Below are 23,739 nucleotides of genomic sequence, written 5' to 3'. Positions count from 1 at the left end.
AAAAGCTTTTAACTGTTTTCTTCAGGAAAACCTTCTTTAGATTCTTAATCTGGGCTCAGGAGGAAAATTAGAGGTAACTACATACGAAGGGTCTGTTCCTGAAAAATAAGTGACACCCAAGTTAATTGGGATCATACTTGAACATTTTTGTAGTTCTTACCACAGTCTTGTGACAGGAGCTGTGGACAGCTCCATTGTATGGAGACCTCCCCCAACTACTCAGCGTGGTTTGTGAAATGTTAATCCCCCAAAACTAATGTCACTGAAGATATAATAATCTTATATTTGGTATGCTGGGGAGTATGGAGCTTCTGTCAATGCTAATGGGGTGGGGAAAGGTGGGCTGACTGAGAGGGGAGCAAAAGCCCCAGTAATAAAAAGTAATGGATATGGTTGATCTGCCTTTAGAGAAATTATGCTTTTGTATAATTTCTTCTTCTTCTTTGATAGATTGTTAACAGACATTCTTTGTTAAGTAATAAAATTTCACATAATTGTACCCTGCTGCCACAGTGAAATTATTACATTTCTTAACTCTCAGAGTTATTATGGAGAAAGTGCTTTGGAAACCTGAAAGGATAACAGAAATATGAGTTGTAGTTGTTCTTTGCTGTTTTATGTTGCTCTCAGGTATAGGAGGGACAGGCAGGCAAAGGCTGCCCAGGGTTAAAGAGCACTAGCCTTTGGAGTCAGAGGAATTGGGTTGGAATGCTGCTTCTGACCCTTCTGCTGTACTGTTTTTGGCAAATCATTTCACCCCAGTTTCCTTGGTTGGACTAGGTGGCTTCTGAGGAGCTTCCAGTTTTAAGTCATGCAATCTTGTAGGGCAGTCTGTGTATTAAAGGATAGATATAAGTGAGGAAAATCTTTTCAGTTGGATATAATTTTTTTATTTTTTCAGAGTGAAAATAGTTGAATAATGAAATTCGAATGCATTTCAATCTTAATGTTGCTTCTTTATAACTTGTGAAAAGCTAGTTCTATTTCTTAATTTAAGTTGATTTTTTGCAAATCTGCAATATCGTTTGGATATTCAAAATACTTATTAAACCTCAAACCTGTCAACATATAGCTCAAAGAATATAAATTCAGACCAACTAATTCATAATTATATTCCAGATAGAGAAGGTGTATTACAACAACTCTAGGTATGCCATAGGTAAGTAGTAATTTGAACAGGGAATTTACTATGTGATTAAAATATTTTGAAAGAATTAGGGGAAGCTGAGGGCTTTAATTTAAGAATCTTCTATTTCATAGACATATATCTAATAGGAACATTTCATCTGCTACCAATTAAGAAAATGGTAGTTACTGAAAACTTTATGAAGTAGTCCATGAGTGATATTTTATTCGTGAATCAGTTCAGTCAGTAAATATTAAGAGGCTACCATGTGCCAGGCATTGCACTGAGTGCTGAGAATACAAACAGGAAGGGTCAAGAAAGACATTTCCTGCTCTCCAGGAAAAGAGCCAGGAGCTGAAAAGCCATTGGGGGTGGGGCAGGCAGTCAGCCAGCTTGGAAGGGGGATGGTGGCCCTGAGCTCCCTCCTTAAATGAAGCTTTTGGGGTTCATGGCTTCTCCTTCTGGTCAGCGGAGGAAAAGCTAGTGAAGGATGTGCGATACCAGAGCTCTTTGGATCCTGCAGGATGATGAAGTGTTTCTAATGATGAGGTTTTGGGGAAGTGTAGAGGAGGCCAAAAGAAGGCCTAATGTATAGTGCAGCCAGGTGGGCAAGGAGTATTTTCAGGGATCTCCTAGTACTGTGCTAGTCATGTAAAGACATAAGGAAATGGCCTGTGGCCTCAAGAAGCTGAATTCAGGATAAACCCAAAATCTACAATTTTGAATATTAAGAATGTTAAGTTGATTGCTTTCAAAATGAATGTACTACTTTGAATTGCTTTGTAAAACCTTTATAGACAGAGGCTCATACTTTGAATCTTGTAAGAGGCAGCATTTTCTAGTGGAGAGAAACCTTTTTTACAAGCTCTGAAGTGTGGATGTATACTGTATAGCATATCAGTTAAGGAAATCCTTTCTCCACTGGGACTATCTCAAAACATGTTTTAAAAGTGCTTCATCTTTTGGAGATTTTTCTAGATTAGTTTTTTGGGAGCATGTAACACAGAATCTTAATAAAGTGGGTATTTTGTTATGTTAAATTCATTGTTGTCTCAGTGCTTAAGTATTACTGATGGAGATGACTGTAGTTGTCATGACTTGGCAAACAATGAAAGAATTGAGGAAACCAACTCAAAGAACAGCCCATCACACCAAGATTACAGAGGGAAAATAGGTAACACTCCCTTCTGTTGATGCCAAGCTTGCATGTTCTCTCCCACTCAAAAATGAAAACAACAAAATCCCATTTCCCCCAGCTGCTCAAAGTTGCTATTTTTTGACCATTAGAATTTGGAGTCCAGCTACATGTAGGACAAATAGGATATGATTGAGATTCACTGTTGGCACTTAAAATTTTTTCCAGTTATCTACTGTTGTGACTAAAATTAGAATGAAAAATACTTAGCTTTATATGTGAACTAGTATTGAAAATTTTTCCGATTTTAGGGACAAATGATTATTTGACTTAAATTGCCTACTGTAGCATTTGGCCCTGGGGGGTTTATTATAGGGCAAAGAGAACTTGATAGCTTACAATGATTTTATTAATCTCCATCTTTATGTTGCTAATCTTCTTGATTTGTTCTTATAATAATCAACTTTTCATGTGTAGGTATGAAATCACCAGAAGAACAGCTGGTGTGTCTGCTGCCAGAGCATGCCTTTCCTAATGATCCCCGGGTAATAAGTAGACAGAAGAGCTCTGATGACCAGTTTCCATACTCTCCATTTTCAGACACAGTAAAGGGCCCACCAGAAGATGGAACATTAACAAGTCAGGGGATGAAAATGGATGAACAGTGTGTGTTAGCAGCAGAGAATCCTTTGGTAGCTACACATACACTGAGTGGAACCACAGAAAGTACAATGTTAGAGGAATATAATTTTTTTTCGAGGAAAATAGAGGAGATTTTGAAGCAAAAAAACATTTCATATGCCAGCAGAATTTCCATACCTTCCTTCTCAGCACAAGAAAAAATGACTAAACTTTCTGCATATGTATGTTCTGAAGCCTCTGAAGTTAGCATCCAGGAGTTTGTAAATGGCTTACATGAAAAATTGAGTATTATCATCACCAAAACATTATCGTGTGGCCAGCCTACACCTACAGTCAGTCCTAATCCTGAAGATAGTTGTGCAAAGATAGGGTTGAATCTTCCAACAAGTCAGCTTAGACAAGTTTCATCAAGTGATTACAATACTGAACGAGGACCAGAATCACATCATCATCATCCTGTGCAGGAGATGGACTGTCATGAGCAGCCTTCTTCTACCGCCTTGGGTTTGGCTGAAGGAGAGCCGGATCAGGGCCAGCAGGCCCCAGAACTTATACGGACGCCTGATCAAACTGCTTCTAGTGAGGGCACCCTGGAGTCAGGGGAGAACTCCAGAACACCCAATGACATAAACATTTCTACCCAGCCATCTTTGTCAAACTTTATAAGCCAGTTAGAGCCAGAAGTGTTTAACAGTTTGGTAAAAATCATGAAAGATGTTCAGAAAAATACTGTGAAATTTTATATTCATGAAGAAGAAGAAAGTATGCTTTGCAAAGAAATAAAGGTAAGTACACTTGAGGGAAATACAAAGATGACAGTATTACAAACATGAGTTTGGTTTAGGTAAAGAACTTAACTCAAAATATCTTGGAGTCAGATTCTTAATTTGTTCTATAATGGTATAATCATATGGCTTTCATGCTACAAGTCATGCTGGCTTTTCATGATGCCTTAAACTCTTGTAAAGCTGTTTTAAAGCTTTCTGTAGGTTTTATCTTTAAAAATTAATAATCCACAGCAGACTTTGTTTCATCTAAGTTGCGTGACAATTTTTTTAGTATACCACTGTCTTTAACATTTGTGTTTAACTTTTTCTGCTTCAAGCCTTCATATGATTTTATTAGTAACCTCCTTTTCCTTTTGTATTGACAACCATTCGCGTTGCTGGCTGTGCACAGTAGAGAAAAAAATAACTTATGCTGGGCTGAGCAAACGTCCTGCCTCCTCTGCTGCTTGGCTCCCGAGTGTCCAGACCAGGGCTGAGGCCACCCCGACAGGAGTTCTGAACTCAGACCGGGGCTGGGTACTCATCCCCAGGCATGTGCTTTTCATCAGAGAACAGTTCAGCCGTGGAGATGAGAGGGATCTTAGGGATGTGGGCTCCCCCTTTCGCTTTTTTGCCTCAGGGGTTCTTCTGACCTAGCTCTCCCTGGCCCTCCCTGTCTTATCTGGCATTGCTCCTCTTCTCCATTGGGTTTTATGGGTTGTTTCCTAGTTACCACATTAGGAAAAGTGTATGTTATCAGAATTAATGTTTTGTTATGAAGACTTGTATGCAGAAAAACATGTTTTTAGCAATCTCTAGCAAAAGATTCCAGTTCTTGGTGGTTGCAAGAAGCCTAATCCCCATTTCCCACAGGTTCGTTGTATCAGCATTTGTGTGTTTGACTGATGTGCCTTTTTCTAGGAGGATGAGCATTGAGGATTGATAAGATCTCTCATGTTTAAGTTGGCTTTATCATTTTTATGGTTAATATCTGCTAGAGATAAACTGATTTCATTTTACTCTTTGACCTTGGGGGATTCATTTAATGAAGAAAATTAAAATTGCTCTCCAACCCCTTAATTTACTAAAACTATTATAATTATTAAGTTGAAAGGCAGCATTGAATAACCTGAAAAGTCAGGAGGACCTAAGTTCATGTTCTCCTGCCTCCTACCTCTGTGACTTTAAGCAAATCCTCTATCCTTTGTTGATCTGCTTCATTGTAGGGAGTTCCCACACTAGGAGTTTTCAACATCAAAGAAGTAACAGGGTCTGATAGTCAGGGAACATAGATTCTGTAGAAGAATTGTTTTCTTATTCTCTATAAGAATGTAGATAACCTTCCCATATTGAATAGATTTATCAAGAATTGTGCTTTCAGTCTTTGCAAAGTCCCAATTAATTGGAATCATTTCTGGAACTTGGCTTTCAAGGGAAATTAACAAAAGTTGGCGGGGGTGGGGTGGGGGGGTGGGGGGCAGGGACGACTCTTTTCAAGGATTTATCCCTCAAAAAGGAAACTTTCTGGAGGATTAGAGAGTATAGTGCTAGGCCAAAGTGATCCAGATCATTTGCTTTTAAACATCTATGTTGCTATAAACCATATCTGGTTTTTATGATAACATTATGACACTCTAAACATCTCTAATTGTCAGACTTAACTATGTTTACTATTTTATTTTCTAAGGAGAAAAGTGGACCATTTAAATTCTTTTTAGTTTATCCATAGTTACCTAGAACATGCCACTTTAATTCAGTACTCCAGTGTTCTAAGCATTTAAGGCATTATCTCCATAATATTTACAAACAATGGCTTACATTTATATCTGGTTTATTTTTTTATTTTTTAGCATTCATTTTTAAAACATTTTGAGTTCCAAATTTTTCTCCCTCCTTTCCCTCCCCCCCTCCCCTAGACAGGGAACAATCTGATATAGGTTATATATGTACAATCATTAATCATTTCCACATTAGTCATGTTGTAAAAGAAGAATCAGAACAAAAGGGAAAAACCACAAGAAAGAAAAAAAGTTAAAATAGAATGCTTTAATCTGCATTCAGACTGCATAGTTCTTTCTCTGGATGTGGATAGCATTTTCTATCATGAGTCTTTTGGAATTGTCTTGGATCATTGTATTGCTGAGAAGAGCTAAGTCTATCATAGTTAATCATTGTACAGTGTTGCTGTTACTGTGTACAATGTTCTGGTTCTGCTTACTTCACTCAGCATCAGTTCATATAAGTCTTGCCAGGTTTTTCTGAAATCTGCCTGCTCATCGTTTCTTATAGCACAATAGTGTTCCATTACATTCATATACCACAGCTTGTTCAGCCATTCCTCAATTGATGGGCATTCTCGGTTTCCAATTCTTCGCCACCACAAAAAGAGCTATCAATATTTTTGTACATGTGGGTCCTTTTCCTTTTTTTATGATCTCTTTGGGATACAGACCTAGAAGTGGTATTGCTGGATCAAAGAGTATGCATAGTTTTATGGTCCTTTGGACATAGTTCCAAATTGCTCTCCAGAGTGGTTGGATCAGTTCATAACTCTGCCAGCAATGCATTAGTGTTCCAGTTTTCCCATATCTTCTCCAACATTTATCATTTTCATTTTCTATCATTATCTGTTATTTCATGGCTATAAAGCTCTTTACATACTTGATTTCATTTGATACTTCAGACCATAGTATAGATGGTAAACATCCTCATTTTAAGGAAACTGAGGCTCACAAAGCTTGAATTGACTTTCTCAGGGTTACTGGGTTAGTTAAGTGTCAGAACCAGGACTCAAAACATGTGCTCTTCCCACTCAACCACAAAATTCCAGTTGGCCTCTAGTTATGATTTCTTTAGGGGTGCTGCTATGGTGGTCCAAAATATATCTCAGAGCCAAGCTCTCTATCCTTGGAATATCCTTCCTCCTCCTGTTTCCCACCACTTGTCCACCATGGAAAGGAGTCAGAAGACTTGAGAAGTGTGACAGTTGTTAGCACCTCAATACTGATGCCCCTTTGAGGTGTATGTAGTTGATAGACCCCATGGCATGTGGTATTAGAAAGGCATGGAGATAACTGATAGGCCTTTAATTTCTAGAATCACCAAGAAATAGCAAATAAATTACCTGCATCTTGTTCCAGTGTAGCCTAATGAATTTTATGCACTTTAATCAGAAATTGGTCTCTTCCTCATGGTGCATTTTAGTTGTTCTTTCATGGGGCAAATAATTAAATGTTTCTGTGATTAATAATTTATATAACTGGAAAAAGTAGGTATGTTTTCTGTTTTTCAGAGATGATATGAAAATGAAAGGTTACATTAAAAATCTTTAATTATTTCAGCCAAGGACTATTGTAAAATTGTCAGAAAAAGTGTAATTCCCTCAGTAATGTGAATCTCCAAATGGTGGATGTAGATTGAATTTCCATGACTAAGATTGTTGTATAGAATCACAGTTTTTGAGATTGCTAACTAGTCCAACCTCAAGATCCAGAGAACTATTACAGTCCAGTCTATAGCCTTTATTGGAAGATCTCCAGTGAACGGGAGACTCCCCAAGCTGTTCGTTGTCTTTTTGGAGAGCTTCTCATTGTTAGAGTTTTCATGTATTCTCCTTAAACAGACTTTGCAGCTCTGATCCTGTACTTCCCACACCGCCTTCTAGGGCTCAATGGTTATGATTTCAGGGCCAGTTTTTGGAAATGAGCTTTGCTCGGTAGCCACCATCACACAAAGTTGTGACGATGTCTGGTGAAGAGAGAAGCTTCACTGGGCCTGGAACTGTTCCCCAAGGGCTTTAGAATTTCCTTCTGGAGACAATTTTGCTGTTTCTTTGGAATACCTTGAACAAAGTAAAAAATAAAGTGAGAAATCGTCTTGTCATAAAGAAAGACTTTGTGAGTTTGAAAGTTTTAGATAACTCCTAAAGAATAGTCAGCTCCAAGGGAGGCGAATGAGGTTTTAGTCCTCATCTGGCCATGGACCAGCTGTGTGTCCTCATGGTGCAGGAGTCTCTTCTGGCTTTTGTTTCTTCATCTGTCAAATCAAGGGGAGTGGATTTAGATGTTTGATGCTTTACTGAACATTTCATAACCAGGTTTATATAAATGTTTCATGATTTCAGTGTTTACTTAGCAATTCATATCCAATTTTTCTTGCATATTTGTGCTTTTTTCAGACTGTTTTTTTCTTGAACAGGAATACCTTATCAAATTAGGCAATACAGAATGTCATCCAGAGCAGTTTTTGGAAAGAAGATCAACATTGGATAAACTATTGATCATCATTCAAAATGAAGATATTGCAAGTTTCATTCACAAGGTAGGTCTTATCAGATAGTGGTATTTTGTAAAGAATAATTCGTTACTAGGGTTTGTGTGCGTCCTTTTGAATGTTAGTCTGTGAAACACAGACAGGTGTTTGGGTTTGTCTTGGTGGTATGTTCTAGGATAGGTCATCTTGGAGTTGCCTTTCTTTCTTTCTGCAGTCTGAAATTCCCTCTCTGCTCTGCTGTATTCTGCTCATCGTGAGCGTCACTTCCTCCCTGAGATTTTTGGTCAGTACCACATAGTTTAGTGCTGTTATTTTTCTAACTAGATTGTAAGCTGCTTGAAGGTTAGAATCAGTTTAAGAATTTTTTGAAATCCTTGCGGTGCAGCTTGATCACATGCACACATGCCTTGCCTGCCTGCCTACCGATACAACTATGTATGTACCTCTTGATCTTTTTAGATAATGCGTATTTCTGTAGAGATAAAGATAGAATCAAATTTTAAGTGTTTACCTCAGATGATGGTCAGGAGTTCCATACAAAATTCACTTTAGCACAAAAGTGAAGTTTGTAGATTTTAGTAAATTTCATTATGTGGCCCCTTCACACTTGGTATTTCAGTGAGTAAATTACTTTTGTGTCTCATTTTCTTTTTATTTAAACAGGTACCTGCCTTAGTGACCTTGAAGAGGCTCTCCTGTGTTAGTTTTGCTGGAGTTGATAGCTTAGATGATGTCAAAAACCACACGTACAATGAATTGTTTGTTTCTGGAGGTTTTGTTGTGTCGGATGAATCTGTTCTAAACCCAGAAGCTGTCACAGTTGGTAAGAATTTTATTTTTTAAAATACCTCCCACCCCAGTCTTCCTCTTCCTCAGTTTTGGTCCTCCTTAAGTTTTCTTGCTTTTTAGCCTTTTCTCATTATTCTGTAACTGTTGGAGTGTAGTACCCAACTCCATGGGCTTAGTCATTCTCATCTTGGTCCTTTTGATTACAGCTCTAACATTTATAGTTCACCCCAATTGTGTGTGATGGATAAGTTCGTGATAACTGATTCATAGTTTACCGAGTGCCTAGTTCAGTAAGCCATAGAGTCGTTGGTATTGGCATTTCCTGTACTGATGTGGCTTGTAGTTGGGCAATACAATGGAGAGAGGACTGGAGCTGGAGAAGGGAAGACCTGAATTCCTGTGTAGCCTCAGACACTTAGTAGTTGTGTGGTCTGGGCAAGTCACTTATCCTCTGTCTCCATTTCCCATCTATAACATGGGAATAATATATATCAATCACTAGTTATCATCGTTAGCTATTAAAACTTCTTTATGACTTAGTAAAGTGTCTGTGAGAATTGTGTCTAAAAAAAAAATCGCCCTATAAACTGCCTTGATTCCGAGGCTCCACAAGTTTTGGCCGGTTAGGACTCCTCATGACAGATACAGGATCTGTTATTGGCCTCCCACTTGGAACCTCTGATGAAAACCTGTTGGAACTTAGGTTCAACTGGTATGGCCTTTGGAGAGCAGGCTTCCTCCATTCCCCATGCCAGGATACCACCCTCATTTGGGAGGTGTTTTCTGATGATCCATATGTCCACAAGATCACATCTTGTCAATCAAGTGCTTTCTAGAATATTTCCTAAATTTACTTAGAGAAGTACATATTCTTAATATCTTACCTCCTTTCTTATATTTTTATTTTCTTTTTAAAATAATATGTAACTTTTCGAAGGGAAATGATTTGTACTATACCACCTAGCATCAGTGACGTATATGACCGTGTTTACCCATCTTTTGGGCATTTGTCTATAGAGAACCTTCGTCTGTGGGTTTCATTTATTGCCGACTCTCTACTTGGAGCTTGTATCCCTTGAATTCCTGTCACTCTTTTCTTCTTTCTGTGCTATCCTTCCTCCCTTCTTCGTGGCTCGTCAGAGCTAAGTGGCTGGTTCTCCCCCACCCCTTTGGGCAGGTATTGTGACCAGTTCTTGTTAGGTAGACTTCATCTGTGCCCAGAAACTTGGCATTCTGATCTTTCAAAGCAAGACCCAAAAGTTCCACTTCTGTTCTGAGATAAAATTTTAGATAGCTGCACATGCTGCTGGCAACTGTAGGTAGACACGGTGAGAAATCTACCTTTGTACCTCTGTGTTTGATGGCTTTTTTGACTTATTACTAATAATTATCAGTGCAACTTTGCAGGTTCCTTTCTTTCAGAATGACCACAAGTGGTTATTGGATCTGGTTAATGTCTTGGAGCTGCCTCAGTATCCTGAGGTGCGGGAGTCACCACCCACCATTTACCATTCCTTCTTACTGGCTCATGATGCCCTTGAGTACAAGACAGCGGTTCCTTCTGAATGTGGGGACCTTGGTCATCGTCAGAGGCTCTGTAGGAACCCCGGCATCCCTTGGTCTGCAGTAACTTCCCTCTTGTTTCAGCTCAGAGTTTCTCTCAGCAGCTCTTCTGTGTTTCCTCCCTGATTTGTAAGTTTATCAGTGCTAGCTGGTACGGGCAGAACACAACAGCAGAACCACAGCACTTGCCCTCAGACCTGCTTGGAAGTGAGATCTGCTGTCGTCTTCCTTCTTTTTGGTGCAGGCCTTCTTGGCTTACTGCCGTGGCCCCTGTCCAGCTGAGGCAGCTCGCTTTCCCCTGGTGCTCTGGACCCTTCCGTGGAGGGGAGGCTCTCTTGCCCCGTGTGGGGGCAGCAGGAGAAGTGGGGTCTGACTTATCTAGCTGACAAAGGCACGAGGGCCAGCTGTCTGGCTGACCCCACATGGACTTGGTTTCTCCTTCCTGTGAGTTTGCAGATACTTCTTAGCAGTCCCGGCTCCTTTTCAGCCCTTGATGGTGTCAGTCCTGATCCTCTCTCTCTCGGATCCCTTTCAGAAATGGTTTTAGTTTTCACATGGGTTGTGCTTCCCAATGTTCCTCCTCCCTGCACTTTCCAGGGAGCCAGTACTTATAACCAGCAAGGACAAGGATGCCATCCCCCCTCAACAGAAAGTGAGCCCGGGGCCCTAGGCCCAAGGGAGGGGCCGGGTTTAGTCCTGTGAATGTCACAGCGGGTCGTGCTCCTTGTTCAGAGTCTGCCGAAGGACTCCCGTGTCTGAGGCGGGAAGACCGAAGTCCGGAGCTGACGTCAAACCCTTAAGGACCGTTGACATGTCCTGGGCATGTCAGCTGACCAGATCCCTTGCCTGTAAAATTAGGGTAATAGTGGTATCTGCTCTGGGTAGTTGTTGGGAGGATCGGAAAAAAAAAAACTGAAGCAAAATAAAAGTTTTTTAAAAAAGTTTGCGTCAATCTGTTTTGAGACCCCATCAGTTCTTTGTCTGGGGATGGACAGCCTTTTTCATCAGAAGTCTTTCAGAGTCGTCATAGGTCGTTGAGTGATCTGTGACGTTAGTATTGAATTTGCCTTATTGCTAAGTTGGTGGTGATGCTTGAGCAGGAGAGGCAGCGTCTTCAACAAGACAGAAGGTGGGAAGAGTCAGTGTCGGAGGGGGTGAGCAGGAGGTGCACCAGTGCGTCGTTGGTGGAGCTGGCATTGAGAGCTCCTTGAGGGTGGAGAGCATTGTCCGTTTCTTCTTGTATCCTTAGCACAGTGCCTGGTGCATAGTCCGTGCTTTAATCAAAGTTTATTGACTGTTAATTGGAATAGCCATTTTGAAAAGCAGTTTAGAATTATGCAAATTGATCCTGATCTTCCACGACTGGAGGGAGGGAAGAAGGTCCTCACAACAATGAGAGAGGTAAATGTTATTGTTGTCTCTATTTTATAGTAGAAGAGCCTGGGGCAGCCAGGTTAAGTGCTCGTAAGTGTCATAAGTGTTTAAGTGTTTGAGGCTCGGGTCATTGTGACACCTGGGCCAGTGCTCTAACCGTTTGGTCACCCAGCTGCCTCTGGACAGACAGTCACATTTAAAGCAGCAGCTGTGATAGGAAAGAACTGAACTCCAAGTATGCATACACTTAGTAGAGGAAGGAGAAACAAATCTCAGTAGAGAAAGTGCAACAGTATTTCCTGTGCAGTAGGAAATGAGCACAGGGAAGCATAGAAAGTTCTCCTGCAACTGCCCTCACCACAGTGCCCTGGTTTTTACTGTTTTGTTTCTTTATAATTGAATTCCAGTGTTTTTTTCCCCCTTAAACCATAAAAGTGTTCGTGTTCAGATTCAAAAGAGGTATCATCCTACATCCTCGAAGAGGTGACCGGAACCTTTATGTTTTTGCCACAGTTCATTTTCATTAACATTTTTTTAAAATTGCATTTTATTTTAGGTTTACATTTCTTTCTCACCCTGCCTCTCCCTCCTCTTGAGAAATCAAGAAAAACAAAGCCCATTATAAACATGTATAGTCAAGCACAACAAAATCTCACATTGGCCTTGTCCAGAAATAGAAAGGATATGCCCCAATCTGAATTGCGAATCTGTTACTTCTCTGTCTGGAGAGGGGCAGTATGCTTCATCATGAATCCTCTGCAGTTGTGATTGGTCATTGAGTTGATCAGATTTCTTAAGTATTTTCTAAATTGACTGTCTTTACAGTATTATTGTAAAAATTGTTCTCCTGGTTCTGGTCTCTTTACTTAATTAGCGTCAGGTCATACAAGGCTTCTCACATTTCTTCATCGTTTCTTAAAACATAACAGTATTCCATGAAATTCATATGCCATGACTTGTTCAGCCATTCCCCAGTTTAATGGGCATGTCTTCCAGCAAAAGAGTGAGTACGTAGGAGTCTGTTTCCTTCTTCCTTGATCTCTTTGGGGTATAGACCTACTAGCAGTATTTCTGGGTCAAAGGTATGCCCAGTTCAGTCACTTTTTTTTTTGCGTCGTTCCAAATTGTTTTCCAGAGTGATGGTGCATTAATGTGCCTGTTTTCCCACAGTCTCTCCAAGCCTGTGCCATTTTCTGCCTTTACTATCAGATTTGCCAGTTTGATGGATGTGAGATAGTGTCTCTGTTGTTTTAATTAGTGTTTCTCTTAATTGGTGGTTTTTAGAGCATTAAAAAATATTTTAAAATAATTTTTCCCCTCTTTCTTTAAACAGACCAAAATTTTCCCCAGCCTCTCTCTCCTCGCCCTTCTAGAGACTCCTGCCGTTAATAACAAATGCTCACGTTTGTGGGACTCTTGCCTCTGTGGTGGGGTGGGCGGGGCTGTCTTCTCATAGCTTTGCTTTGGAGAGATGCCTGTTACAGTTTTGCAACACTAACTTTTGCAGCTGTTTTAGTGTTAGTCTTTCCATTTCCATTGTGATTGTTTGGTGCCTTGTACATGTTTCTGTGTTTTCACAGTCATCAGTCCAATGTTTTGGGACTCTGCCTCTGTCACTGTTGTGAGGGTCGACGGAGACCATTTTTGAAAAAAGTGTTCAGTGTAGTGCCTGGCACATAGTAGGTGCTTTATAATTGTTTCTTCTGTTCCCCTTTCTATCGTTGTGTCACCAGAGGTCCTGGGATACTCTGTCTCTACATCTTTCACTTGGGCTTGGAGTCCTACTTGTGCTGTGCACCCTTAGTCCAGGCCTCATGTTTTGGGATGGATTGCCACGGATGCCAATGAATGGCAGATTGCGGGATGAGTTCCTGGTCACTCTCTCTACTTGCTTAAGGATTCTCTGGCCACAACATTTCCATGTCCAGAGCCTGGTTCATATTATTCCTGGAATTAAGTGCTTCTGGATAGAACTATCCAGAAGGAAAGAAATGAAAGCTTGCAAAAGACGTGAAATACTTAGTTTCTCTTTAATTTGTCTAATGAACTGAATTACTTTTATTATTTGTAACAGAGAAGCTAAAACGTTTCTTGGCATTTCTTGAAGAACTAAATACTCCAGATGGCAAATGGCAATGGAAAATCCATTGTAAAATTCAGAAAAAGCTCAAAGAAGTGGGCAGGTAAGTATTTGAAAACAAATTTAATATTTGGACTGTGACTTTATTGCCATCATTCAAGCTTTGCCTTTATTCTTTAAGGAAAAAAAAAGTTGGAGTTGGGGAGGGAGGAGATTATTTTTTCTCTGGAAAAACAGGACTGCTTTTGGCCTCAGGAAAATAGACCCTTTGGAACAGATGGCATTTTGTGAATACTTTTTGGTCATAATTTTTAAAGCTCTGATGAAGGCAAGTTGGCTTCCTTAATAGTTAAGTGTGTGTCAGATAATTGGCACGCTTCATCCATTTGTTGTAAAGTGAACAGTGTGGCTACCCAAATGGGGCTCTTCCAGTGGGTGCTTGCCTTAGTAGCTTGGCTGGGCTTGACCTTGGGACCAGCAGGATGCAGAGCTGCTCCTGAGTTGGTCTAGAGCAGGGGTGGGGAATCCCTTCGTCCTTGAGGCCACACAGTGTGGTCTTCCAGGTCCTCAGGTGCAGCCTTTTGACTGAGTCCAAGTTTTACAGAGCAAATCCTTTTATGAAGGGGCTTTATTCTGTGAAGTTTGGATTCAGTCAGACGGCTTCTCTTGAGGACCTAGAGTGTCCTCGAGGCCACAGGTTCCCCACCCCTGGTCTAGAGTGTTCTTGGGACGCCCCTCCACTAGTCCAGAAGAGCAGCCTGGTAGCCTTGCCCAGGGTCACACAGCCAGCATTTGTGTCATTAGTACTTGGCCAGGTGGACCTGGCCCTGAGCCCTTCAGGCAGCTGTTCTGTGCTAACTCTTGTGCTATCATTAGTAAGAAAGCTCTGGGAAATCAGCTTTGAGATGGAAGCATTCACTGCAGCAACAGTCTGGTTTCTGGCATCCTTAGAGTTGTAGAGCATATTAAAACTTTTAAAATGCACTTACACTTATCCTATTTACTTTAGCCCATATTAAATACCTGCTATATTGCTGGGCTGTGGCTGGGTTGGGCAGGGCAGAGTGTGAGAGAGAGAGAGAGAGAGAGAGAGAGAGAGAGAGACAGAGACAGACAGACAGACACATACACACACACACACACACACACACACACACACACACACACACACATAAATAAATTTCTTGTCCTTTTAAAGCTTGAGAGTGGTTGTGATGATCACGTATCCACAATTAGCTAAACTGCAAAATGCTGTTACTTCATCATCCCCTTCAGTCTTCTCTGACCATTCCCTCTCCCTACCTCCTCCTCCCATTGTACCCACCCTCCCAGCAGTGCTGAGTCAGTTGCCAAATATTCTGGTTCTCCTTCTACAATCTGTCACCTGAGCCCCTTAGGTTCCTTCCCTGCCTTCATAAAGACCACTGTTCCAGTTAAGGCTCTCTTCACCTCCTGCCTGCATTATTGTAACAGCCTTTTAATTGATCTGATTTTAGTCTCTGATCCGCTCTCCATATACCTGCCAAAATGGTATTCCAACCACACGAGTCTGATCGTGGCCCTCCAGGCAGTCGGTAAACATTAAGTGTCTACTGTATGCCCAGCACTGTGGGAAGTGCTGGGGACAGAAAAAAGAGTCAAAATACCATCTCTGTCCTTGAGGAGCTCACAACTGAATGGCAGAGAGAGCAAGCAAACAACTACGTACGAACAAACTCTAAGCTCTTTGTAGAGGAGATAGATAATCAGCAGAGGGAAGGCACTTGAATGAATTAGGGGCTGGGCAAGGCTTTCCATGGGAGCCTGGTTTGATTTTAGTTGGGACTCAAAGCAGGTCAGAGAGGGGAGGAGGGAGAGCCTTCCAGACCTGGGGGATGTTAGAGAGAATGCCTGTAGTCCAAGAGGGACTGTCTTGTTTGGGGAACAGCCAGTTTGAAGGCCAAACGGCATTTTGTATTGTATCGTGGAGGTAGTTTGGTGTTTATTGAGTAGGAGATGACAAGATCAGACTTGGTCCTCTTCCTAGATCAGCCCTAGGAAAATCATTGTGCTGGCTAAAAGGAGAATGGGCTGGAGTGGGGAGAGATTTGAGGCAGGCAGACTCCTCAGCAGCTGTTATAATAGTCTGGGTGTGAGATAATGGGGGCCTGCACATAACCATGGTAGGGGCAGTGTCGGAGGAGAGAAGGGGGTGTACTTGAGCGATGTTGCAAAGGTAAAATCAACAGGCCATAGCTCCATGTTGGATAAGGGAGTAAGAGATATGGGAGCTATCCAGGATGACTTGTAGGTTGCAGTCCTGAAGGATCAGGAGGATGGCATTGCTTTCTACAATAATAGGGAAGGTTGGAGGAGGGGGAAGGGTTTAGAAGGAGAGATAACGAGTTGCGTCTTAGATGTGTTGAGTTTAATGTCTATTGCACATCCAGCGTGAGATGTCTGAGAGGCAGCTGGAGATGCCAGAATGGAGGCCAGCAGAGATTGGGGCAGGAAAAGTAGATTGAGAATTATCATAAGAGATAGTAATTAAATCCGTGGAAGCTGAAAAGATCTCCCAGAGGGAGAAGAAAAGGGGACCTAGGGTAGAAAGAACCCTGAGGGACACCTATGGTTGGAGGGTGTGACTTGGAGGAAGATCTGGCAAAGGAGTGGTTAGAGAGGTAGGCGGAGAACTGAGAGAAGGGTGTGAAGGGAAACCTAGAGTGAAGAGAGTGTTAAGGAGGGGAAAGTGACCAGCTGTATCAAAGACTGCAGAGAAGTCAGGGAGAATGGAGATTGAGAAAAGACCAGTGGACTGGGCCATTAAGAGATTGCTAGTCACTGTGGAGAGAGCAGTTTCATTGGAATGCTAAGTCAGAAGCCAGATTCCAAGGGGTTAAGAAGAGAGTGAGAGAAGAGAAAGCGGAGGCACCTAGTGTAGATGGCCCTCTTGCGGCCTTTGGCCACAAAGGGCAGAAGAGATCTTGGATGATTGTGGGGAGGGAGGAATCATGAGCGTTTTTTCAGGATGGGGGAGACATGAGCATGTTTGAAGGCAGTAGAAAATGAGCCAAAAGATAGGGAGAGATTGAAGGTCAGGGAAAAGGGTAGGGATGACAGAAGGGAGCGATCTGTTGGAGGGTCACTTAAACAGGTAAAGGGGCTGCCCTTGGTCAGAAGTGAGGCAACTTCATCATGGGAGACAAGGATGAAGGAGGAGAGAGGGGCAGGTGGCACCTGAGTGATGGGGGAAATGAGGAAGAGCTCACAACAAATGGGCTCAATTTGTTCTCCAGAGTATGGAGCAAAGTGAAGCTCTCTTAGCTTGAAGGGGGAGCCATAGGAGCTTTGAGGAAGAATGAGGTTAGGAAGAGCATGGTGATAAGGCAGGAACAGCAGGGTGCAGTGGACAGGTGTATAAAAAAACGTGTAGTGGACCTGGTCAGAATGGCTGTGTGGGAGCTTAAGGCAGGGAGGAGATGGTGGGAGGGATCCAAGGCTGAGGCTTGGCAGGGCAGGGTTGGTAAAATGATAAGGGGGTTAGGGACTCGAGAGGAGAGGACAGTGTAAAGTCAGACTGGTTTGCCAAGGAGTCAAGATGGGGAGGAGAAGAGAGAGTGCTTGTCATGGGATCCCGTGGCCTTGGAGAGAACGAAGGGATCGCAGTGTGGATGTAGAGTAGAGGTATGTAAGGGAAGACGGAGGGAGAGGTGGAAGCCAGCAGATTATGGTTGGAAAAGGGGATTTCAGAATTCTTCAGCATTTGTAGGTGAGAGCAAGATTGAGGTTCTGACCATCTCTGTGTGCAGCTGAGGTGGATGGAGGAGCAGGTCATGGGACGTCAGTGACTCCTTAGTGCTCCGCGTGTCACGTCAGCTGGGCAGGTCAAGCCCTTGCTCCCCTGCCCGCTGCTTACCTGTCCAGACTGATTCCATCCTTTTCTGTCAACTAAACACTGCTCTGCCAGCTGGGCGAGACGCGGCCATGCCAGTCACTGTCTCCTCTGCCTGGAGTACGTGCCTTCCTCCTTGGCATCTTAGGATCTTGGGCTGCCCTTAAAGCTCACTTCAGACAACTTACAACTAGGTTTTCATTTCTTATTTCTCTGGTTGGTAATATAAATATTTTCTTGCTCCTGTCTTTATCGTCATCTATCCTTCCACCCACCCCAGAACAATGTAAGCTCCATGAGAAAAGTCCACTTTGGTTTTGTCCTTGTGCCCCCAGTGCCCAGCACAGTGGCCTGCTATATTTGTTGAAGGATATGAGGAAAATGGAAATAAATTGTATTTCCAGGTCCAGGGAGGGAAAACTTTTCTCGTTTTAAACTTCACAGTCTTTTGAAGTAGGTTAGTCAAATAATTCTTATATGACAGATGGGAACATGGGGGACAAGAAGTTGAGAGTTGTTTCTGGTCCTACTCCTAAATGGAAAATTTGTTATTGAGAGGTTTGATTACTAATTTTCTAGCATAGGGCTCTTTTTTTTTTTCTCCCTTATGCTTTCCTTCCCTTCTCCTCCTCCATCTTTTCTTCCTCTTTTGCTGTCTCATGCTGAGTTTTAACTCAAAAGAAAATGTAGAAATACTTTTTAGAACAAAGTGATGTTTTTCTTGAAGTTAGTTGGTCTAATTTTTACTTTTTAAATTTAAATTAAGAAATTTAAAGCTACACATAAGTTTATGTAGTTTAATTTAGTAAGAGCATAAATATAGCTAGCTTAGTAACACAGGATTTGAAATTGGTTTGGGGTATTTATGCCACCTTGATTATTTGAGAAAATGTCATTTTAAATCAACTTGATTTAAATACTTACAGAGTTTTAGAAAAGCAGATCTAGATATACAACTTTTAATTTTACAGATTGAATGCTAAAGCTCTAAATGTGTTGACGCTTTTGAATGTCTATCAAAAAAAACATTTGGTTGAAATTCTGTCCTACCACAACTGTGATTCTCAAACTCGAAATGCTCCTGAATTGGATTGTCTTATCAGACTTCAGGCTCAGAATATACAGCAACGACATGTTGTCTTTTTAACAGGTAAAAAGAAAGCTTTTCAGCTATTGTATGATTCTGGAAATATGGAGAATGAGGAGGTTATGCTTGTGTTTTAGCTCTGATGCGCATCATTAAATTATCTTTATTTTTCTAAAAATTTGTTTAGAAAAGAATGTCAAAATGCTTTCCAGTTACACAGATAATGGAATAGTGGTTGCAACAGCCGAAGATTTCATGCAAAACTTTAAAAGTCTTGTGGGCTATCACAATTCAATAACAGAAGAAAAGCTTCTCCATCATGGTGCTAATGAAAGTCTTGAGAGACAATCAGGTAATTTTTCAGTGAACTCCCTATTATGTAAGGCAGATCAAATGAGTAATGACGTGACTTGTTTTACTTAAGATCATGAAAGTGGATATTTTGAGGAGCTTCAAGTAGTTTATCACTAAAGCTTAACACAGAGTTTACGCAGTGAAGTGGTGACAGTGAAGAGAAATTGCATTTGGTGATCGGGTTTATTTCCTGCCTTGACCTTTTAGTAAAAATCAGATCAAGGGGCTCTAAGGAGATTGGATGGCATCGTGAGGTTAACAGCCCACTGGTTGGTGTTGGCCTGGGGAGAGGAGAGAGCTTAGTCTGTAGGCTTGGTGGGCTGCTTCTTTGGTCTTATGTAAATAGTACGAGGCTGGACATTGATATTTATCTCTGGGATTCTAGATTTTTTTCTCAAAACTTAAAACGTGGAAAACTTCATTTTAGTTGGTTTATCTATAGCAGTTTATTCGAGATAGTATCTCATTGGTACAAGGCCTATTGTAACCCAAAAAGATTGCTTTTTTCTTGGAAAGGAATGCAGTTTAGTAAAACTCTTGGTAGCTTGGCTAAATTAGACAGTAATCAAGTGATCTTAGATGTCAAATTTTATTATGTAATTGTCTTGTCAAATACTGAACTACCGTATAACTTTAGATGCTGTTTTGACATTAACCCCTTTGGAGCTGGGAGTTGGGATTTCCCAACATTAAACGTGAACACATTTCGCAGAAGCTTTTAGCATCGGAATATCTGGACATTCACACCTAAAGGTTGTGTGTGAGTGTTGGTGAGTAAGTGAACTTGTGGCGGAAGACCGAGCTCTAAGGGATTTTGGACTTGCAGCTCTGAAGCATTATATTGTGTAAGTAGTGTGTAATTTTAAAAACAAATTATGTATTTCAATAGAGTAGGACTTTGTTTTTTTTCTCTAAATGTAGCTCTTTTAGAAAGTGATGAAAAGGACGAAGAGGATATGTCTCTGGATTCAGGGGATGAAACTTCACAAATAGAAGTATGCAGCAGCTCTCATTCAGAAATATTGGAAATAGAGACCAAAGGATCACGTGGAACAGATCTAACAGAGATTTCCCAAACTCAGTTGCAGCCGTCTGCTGACAGGCAGAGGAGTTTGTTAGAAAATCAGACTTGTGACCTTGGAGCAGCAGAGGGGCAGCCTGGGGCGGCGGCTGCAGCAGCAGTCTCAGATGGGGAGACGGGCAAGTCCCTGGAACCGGCTCCTTTCGACGACTTTCAGGCCCGTCATAGTAGGCAGTTGAGCATGTCCCACCAGTTCAGTCATTTTAATGTTCTCACTCATCAGACCTTTTTGGGAACACCGTATACGCTTTCACCTAGTCAGACTCAAGAAGGTGGAAATTATTTTCTGTCTGCCTATAGTCAAGCCTTGGAAACAGATGAGTCTTCGTCTCCAGTTAGTTGGGATGTAAACGGTTCTTCTAGGCCATATTCAAAACAGAAGTAAATACAATAACTTTTAAAATAGGTTATTGTGGACTTTTTCCGCTTCTTAAAGTGAATTAACAATTTCTATTTTATTCTCTGAACAAAATGTTTGTCCTTTCTCAAATGTTTTCTTGTCTTATTTAAATCATGATGGCCTGTAACAGTTGAAGCATCTGCAAATTGAAATAAATAAATATATATATATATATACACACACATATATATATATTTTTAACATGTATTGTACTTGAATTATCTCGTGTGTGGACATTTGTACATTTGTATTTAACCTGTACTTGGGCTTCTGACTGAAGTCTCTTAATGTAAAGTTGAATGAGTGTTGGCTTTCCTTTTTTTCCTTGATGTAAAATCAGACTATACAAACTACTTTTTCCTAAATGATTATCAGCTATTGTATTTATTTGGTTCTCATTTTTGTACAGCATTTTTATAAATAAATGTGAAGCCCAGTGTAGTTAATACATTTTAGGTGAAGTACTACAATTACAGATCACCTAACAGTACAGATTCATTTAAAAATGTTTTATCTCTAGCTTTTGTTTAAAAGTCCCGAAATCTTGGAGCAGTTTAAGAGCATTTGGGATTCCTTTTTAGTTGTATTATGGAGTGTTTACTTTTCAGAACAGTTTTGTACAAAGTGCTATAGTCTGTTAGGAAGGTGAATTTTCTTTGGTGTAGTATAGTATACATAGTAAAATCTCACCTTCCATTGGCCCTCTCCTTTCAGACTTCCATATTTTGAAAAAATAAAACTTGAATTTAAATTCATTGTAATTAGTTCTTTTAAACAGAAATGTGGATTTCTCTTTGTTTTGTATTAGTTGAGATCATACATGGCAACCATGAACTAGCATAGTAATCCTCCTGTCCCTTTCTGCCCCATCAGAGTTAAAGATTTGAAAAGTTTGTTGTAATACTAGTTGTGTCCAGGTCAGAGAGGCAGAAATCCGTCGTTAAACTTGCAACCTGAGATTTTGTTGATGTGAGTAATTCCTTTTATAAAAAATTCCCCACTTCTGGAAAAGAATCTTCTTGCAGTTGGCTAGGTTGATTCCCAGATGACATCATCAGACCAGGCCCTTTGTTTTCAGTTACTCTTGGGCATGGCTGACAAGGATCTAAAGCCATCTCTAACATAAGAAACCAGAGTAGATTATATGTTCTGTCCTAATTTCTTAAAGAAGCACTACTTCTGGGTTTTGATTTTTGCTTTTCATTTCCTCCCCATAGTCCATGCTTATGACTAAAAATATAAGCCAGAATTCTTTAAAGTAAACGAAAACCAGTGAATATTGTCAACATATGTTGGGCTGTTTCAGTTATTAAACGGATCATAATTTAATTAGTGTTGTAGTCATATAGGGCCACTCCTCTCCCCACCAGAGTTGGGGACCAATGCCATCACCTTCATGTGACCATTAAACTTAATATGTAAAATGCATGGCTTACATAGAAAGTGTTGTGAAGTATTTTGTAATACCACGAAAACTTGAGACCATATTAAGGTAAGTGTAAATAGAATCTATCTTTTGTAAAACTTGTTTATAACTGTTTGAGCTGCAGCATAAAAATAACGAGGTTTAATTGCTGAATTTTTTACAAAAACATTTACCATTTTATTCTTTGAAAAATATATTTACATTCTACAAAGTTTTTAATAGATCATTTTTCAATAAAGTAACCCAAACAATTTCAAGTATAGAAACATGGCTGCTGAATCAATACATTATTTTATAATTTAATGAATGTAATGCTGTTAAGCCAGTAATGAGAGCTATAACCCAATATAAATAGTTTGGCTTGATGTATTCTCCCTTCTGTATGTTAGAATGGAGAATCAGAGTCCTCTTGACTTGAAGCTAAGGGAATGAGATGAGTTTCCAGCTCTTTCTGCTTCTGGAGAAGGCCCTGAAATCAAATTGGCCTGTTAGTTCATACATCACCAATCACTTCTGAACTTTGAGATTTTACATTAAACGTTACTGTCACCTGGGTCTGTGTGGCTCTGGAGCTGTTCTTAATAAAAACCAGCCGTTCTCAGAAATTTCTTGTTTGGACTTTGTGACTGTGCTACCGCACTTGCAGGCTGCCTCAGTTTTCTAAGAGTGGGGCAGTTTGGCTCTGCTGTGCACTGGATTTCAGACATGGCCTGGCCGTACCTTGATCTGGTGTGGTTGGTCATCAGACCTCCTCACTCAGATTTTATTTCTTCTTGAAAAGGGCACTACACCTCTCTTGGTGAATTGGAGTGGGGGTGGGGGTGTCTTCATTTGAAACAAGACGAGAAGGAACTCCCACCTTTCTGGTGAGAGGTTCCAGATAGGGGCTCTCCCCAGAAGCTCCACATGTGGACTACTGAATGGAAGATTGGATGCATCATATTCAGTAAATACATTCTGTTGCATCACATAAAATCTTCCATTCTGTGAGAGAGCAAACTCTGAGAAACTGTTACTCTTTGTAAAATTGTTTAAGGAAATGGACCATTTCTGAGGAGTTTGCAGAGTAACTTTATTTTGAAGTGATGATACAAATGACATAAAAGCAGCATGGGGCTGAAGAAAGCAAACCATGAAAATTGAGAAAATATCATTACTGATTCACACGCAGCCTGTGTGTTAGAGATCTTTTAAAAAATTTTTTTTAACATACGTAAGTTTTACTCAAAAGAATTTCCATGAAGAACAGCCCAATCCAGTCTGAACAAAGGTGAGTCCAGCTGTAACCCTCTCAGGTGGTTTTGTAGTCTGTGACTTTACTATGCCCAGAGAGGGAGGGTTCAAAAGACTAGGCAGAGGCTGGTCATCCCATCTTGTGGATATGATAGCATTCTCTGAAACCTGGTCAGTCATCGGCTAGAGGAGGCAGACAAAAGGGAGTCGGATGCTCGTTATTTCTTACTGGCTGGGAAAATGAATAGTTAAAACCTGGGTCTGGACAAAAACGGAACTATAAGAATACAGGCAGAATGTGTGAAACTTTGGAAAGCTGCCCAACATCTCACTGTTGTCTGTATGAACCAACATTGTGGAAAGGGCTTTGGGGCGCTTGAGAACTAATATAATTTTACGCTTCTCTTACCAGCTTATGTTCATTATTTTGGGGTTGTGTATAATTGTTTCTTAAAAGTTATTTCAACTTTTAAAAATGTAACTTTTTAATTTAATAAAATCATGTTTTAATTAATGTTTTAGCTGACTCATGATTCTAT

General features: G+C 40.7%; 2 protein-coding genes across 8 annotated transcripts in view; one reads left to right on the top strand and one right to left on the bottom strand.

Annotated features, from left to right (window-relative positions):
- The window catches only part of TASOR (transcription activation suppressor), an 84,806-nt gene extending 61,092 nt beyond the window's left edge, over nucleotides 1-23,714 (top strand). For 3 of the 5 annotated variants that reach the window (XM_020970578.2, XM_020970573.2, XM_020970577.2), the window contains 7 exons: nucleotides 2,739-3,688; nucleotides 7,868-7,990; nucleotides 8,606-8,765; nucleotides 13,743-13,851; nucleotides 18,591-18,769; nucleotides 18,894-19,058; nucleotides 19,982-23,714. In XM_020970578.2, coding sequence (XP_020826237.2) covers nucleotides 2,739-3,688; nucleotides 7,868-7,990; nucleotides 8,606-8,765; nucleotides 13,743-13,851; nucleotides 18,591-18,769; nucleotides 18,894-19,058; nucleotides 19,982-20,526 — 2,231 coding nt within the window. In that variant the 3' untranslated portion in view covers nucleotides 20,527-23,714. The remainder of the gene's footprint in view (nucleotides 1-2,738; nucleotides 3,689-7,867; nucleotides 7,991-8,605; nucleotides 8,766-13,742; nucleotides 13,852-18,590; nucleotides 18,770-18,893; nucleotides 19,059-19,981) is intronic. The other 2 variants (XM_020970576.2, XM_020970575.2) reach the window with 1 other exon arrangement.
- Nucleotides 19,634-23,739, bottom strand: part of CCDC66 (coiled-coil domain containing 66) — a 52,524-nt gene continuing 48,418 nt past the window's right edge. The window contains exon 20 of one of the 3 annotated variants that reach the window (XM_078152067.1): nucleotides 19,634-20,680. In XM_078152067.1, coding sequence (XP_078008193.1) covers nucleotides 20,648-20,680 — 33 coding nt within the window. In that variant the 3' untranslated portion in view covers nucleotides 19,634-20,647. Of the gene's footprint in view, nucleotides 20,681-22,116; nucleotides 22,437-23,014; nucleotides 23,384-23,739 lie in introns of those variants that run through there. The other 2 variants (XM_078152066.1, XM_020970583.2) reach the window with 2 other exon arrangements.

Source organism: Phascolarctos cinereus, unplaced genomic scaffold (genome assembly GCF_003287225.1).
Source record: "Phascolarctos cinereus isolate Bilbo 61053 unplaced genomic scaffold, phaCin_HiC Scaffold_4;HRSCAF=312, whole genome shotgun sequence".
NCBI classification, from domain to species: Eukaryota; Metazoa; Chordata; class Mammalia; order Diprotodontia; family Phascolarctidae; genus Phascolarctos; species Phascolarctos cinereus.
Note: the sequence above shows the minus strand (reverse complement) of the source record. Positions and strands in the feature narration are given on the sequence as shown.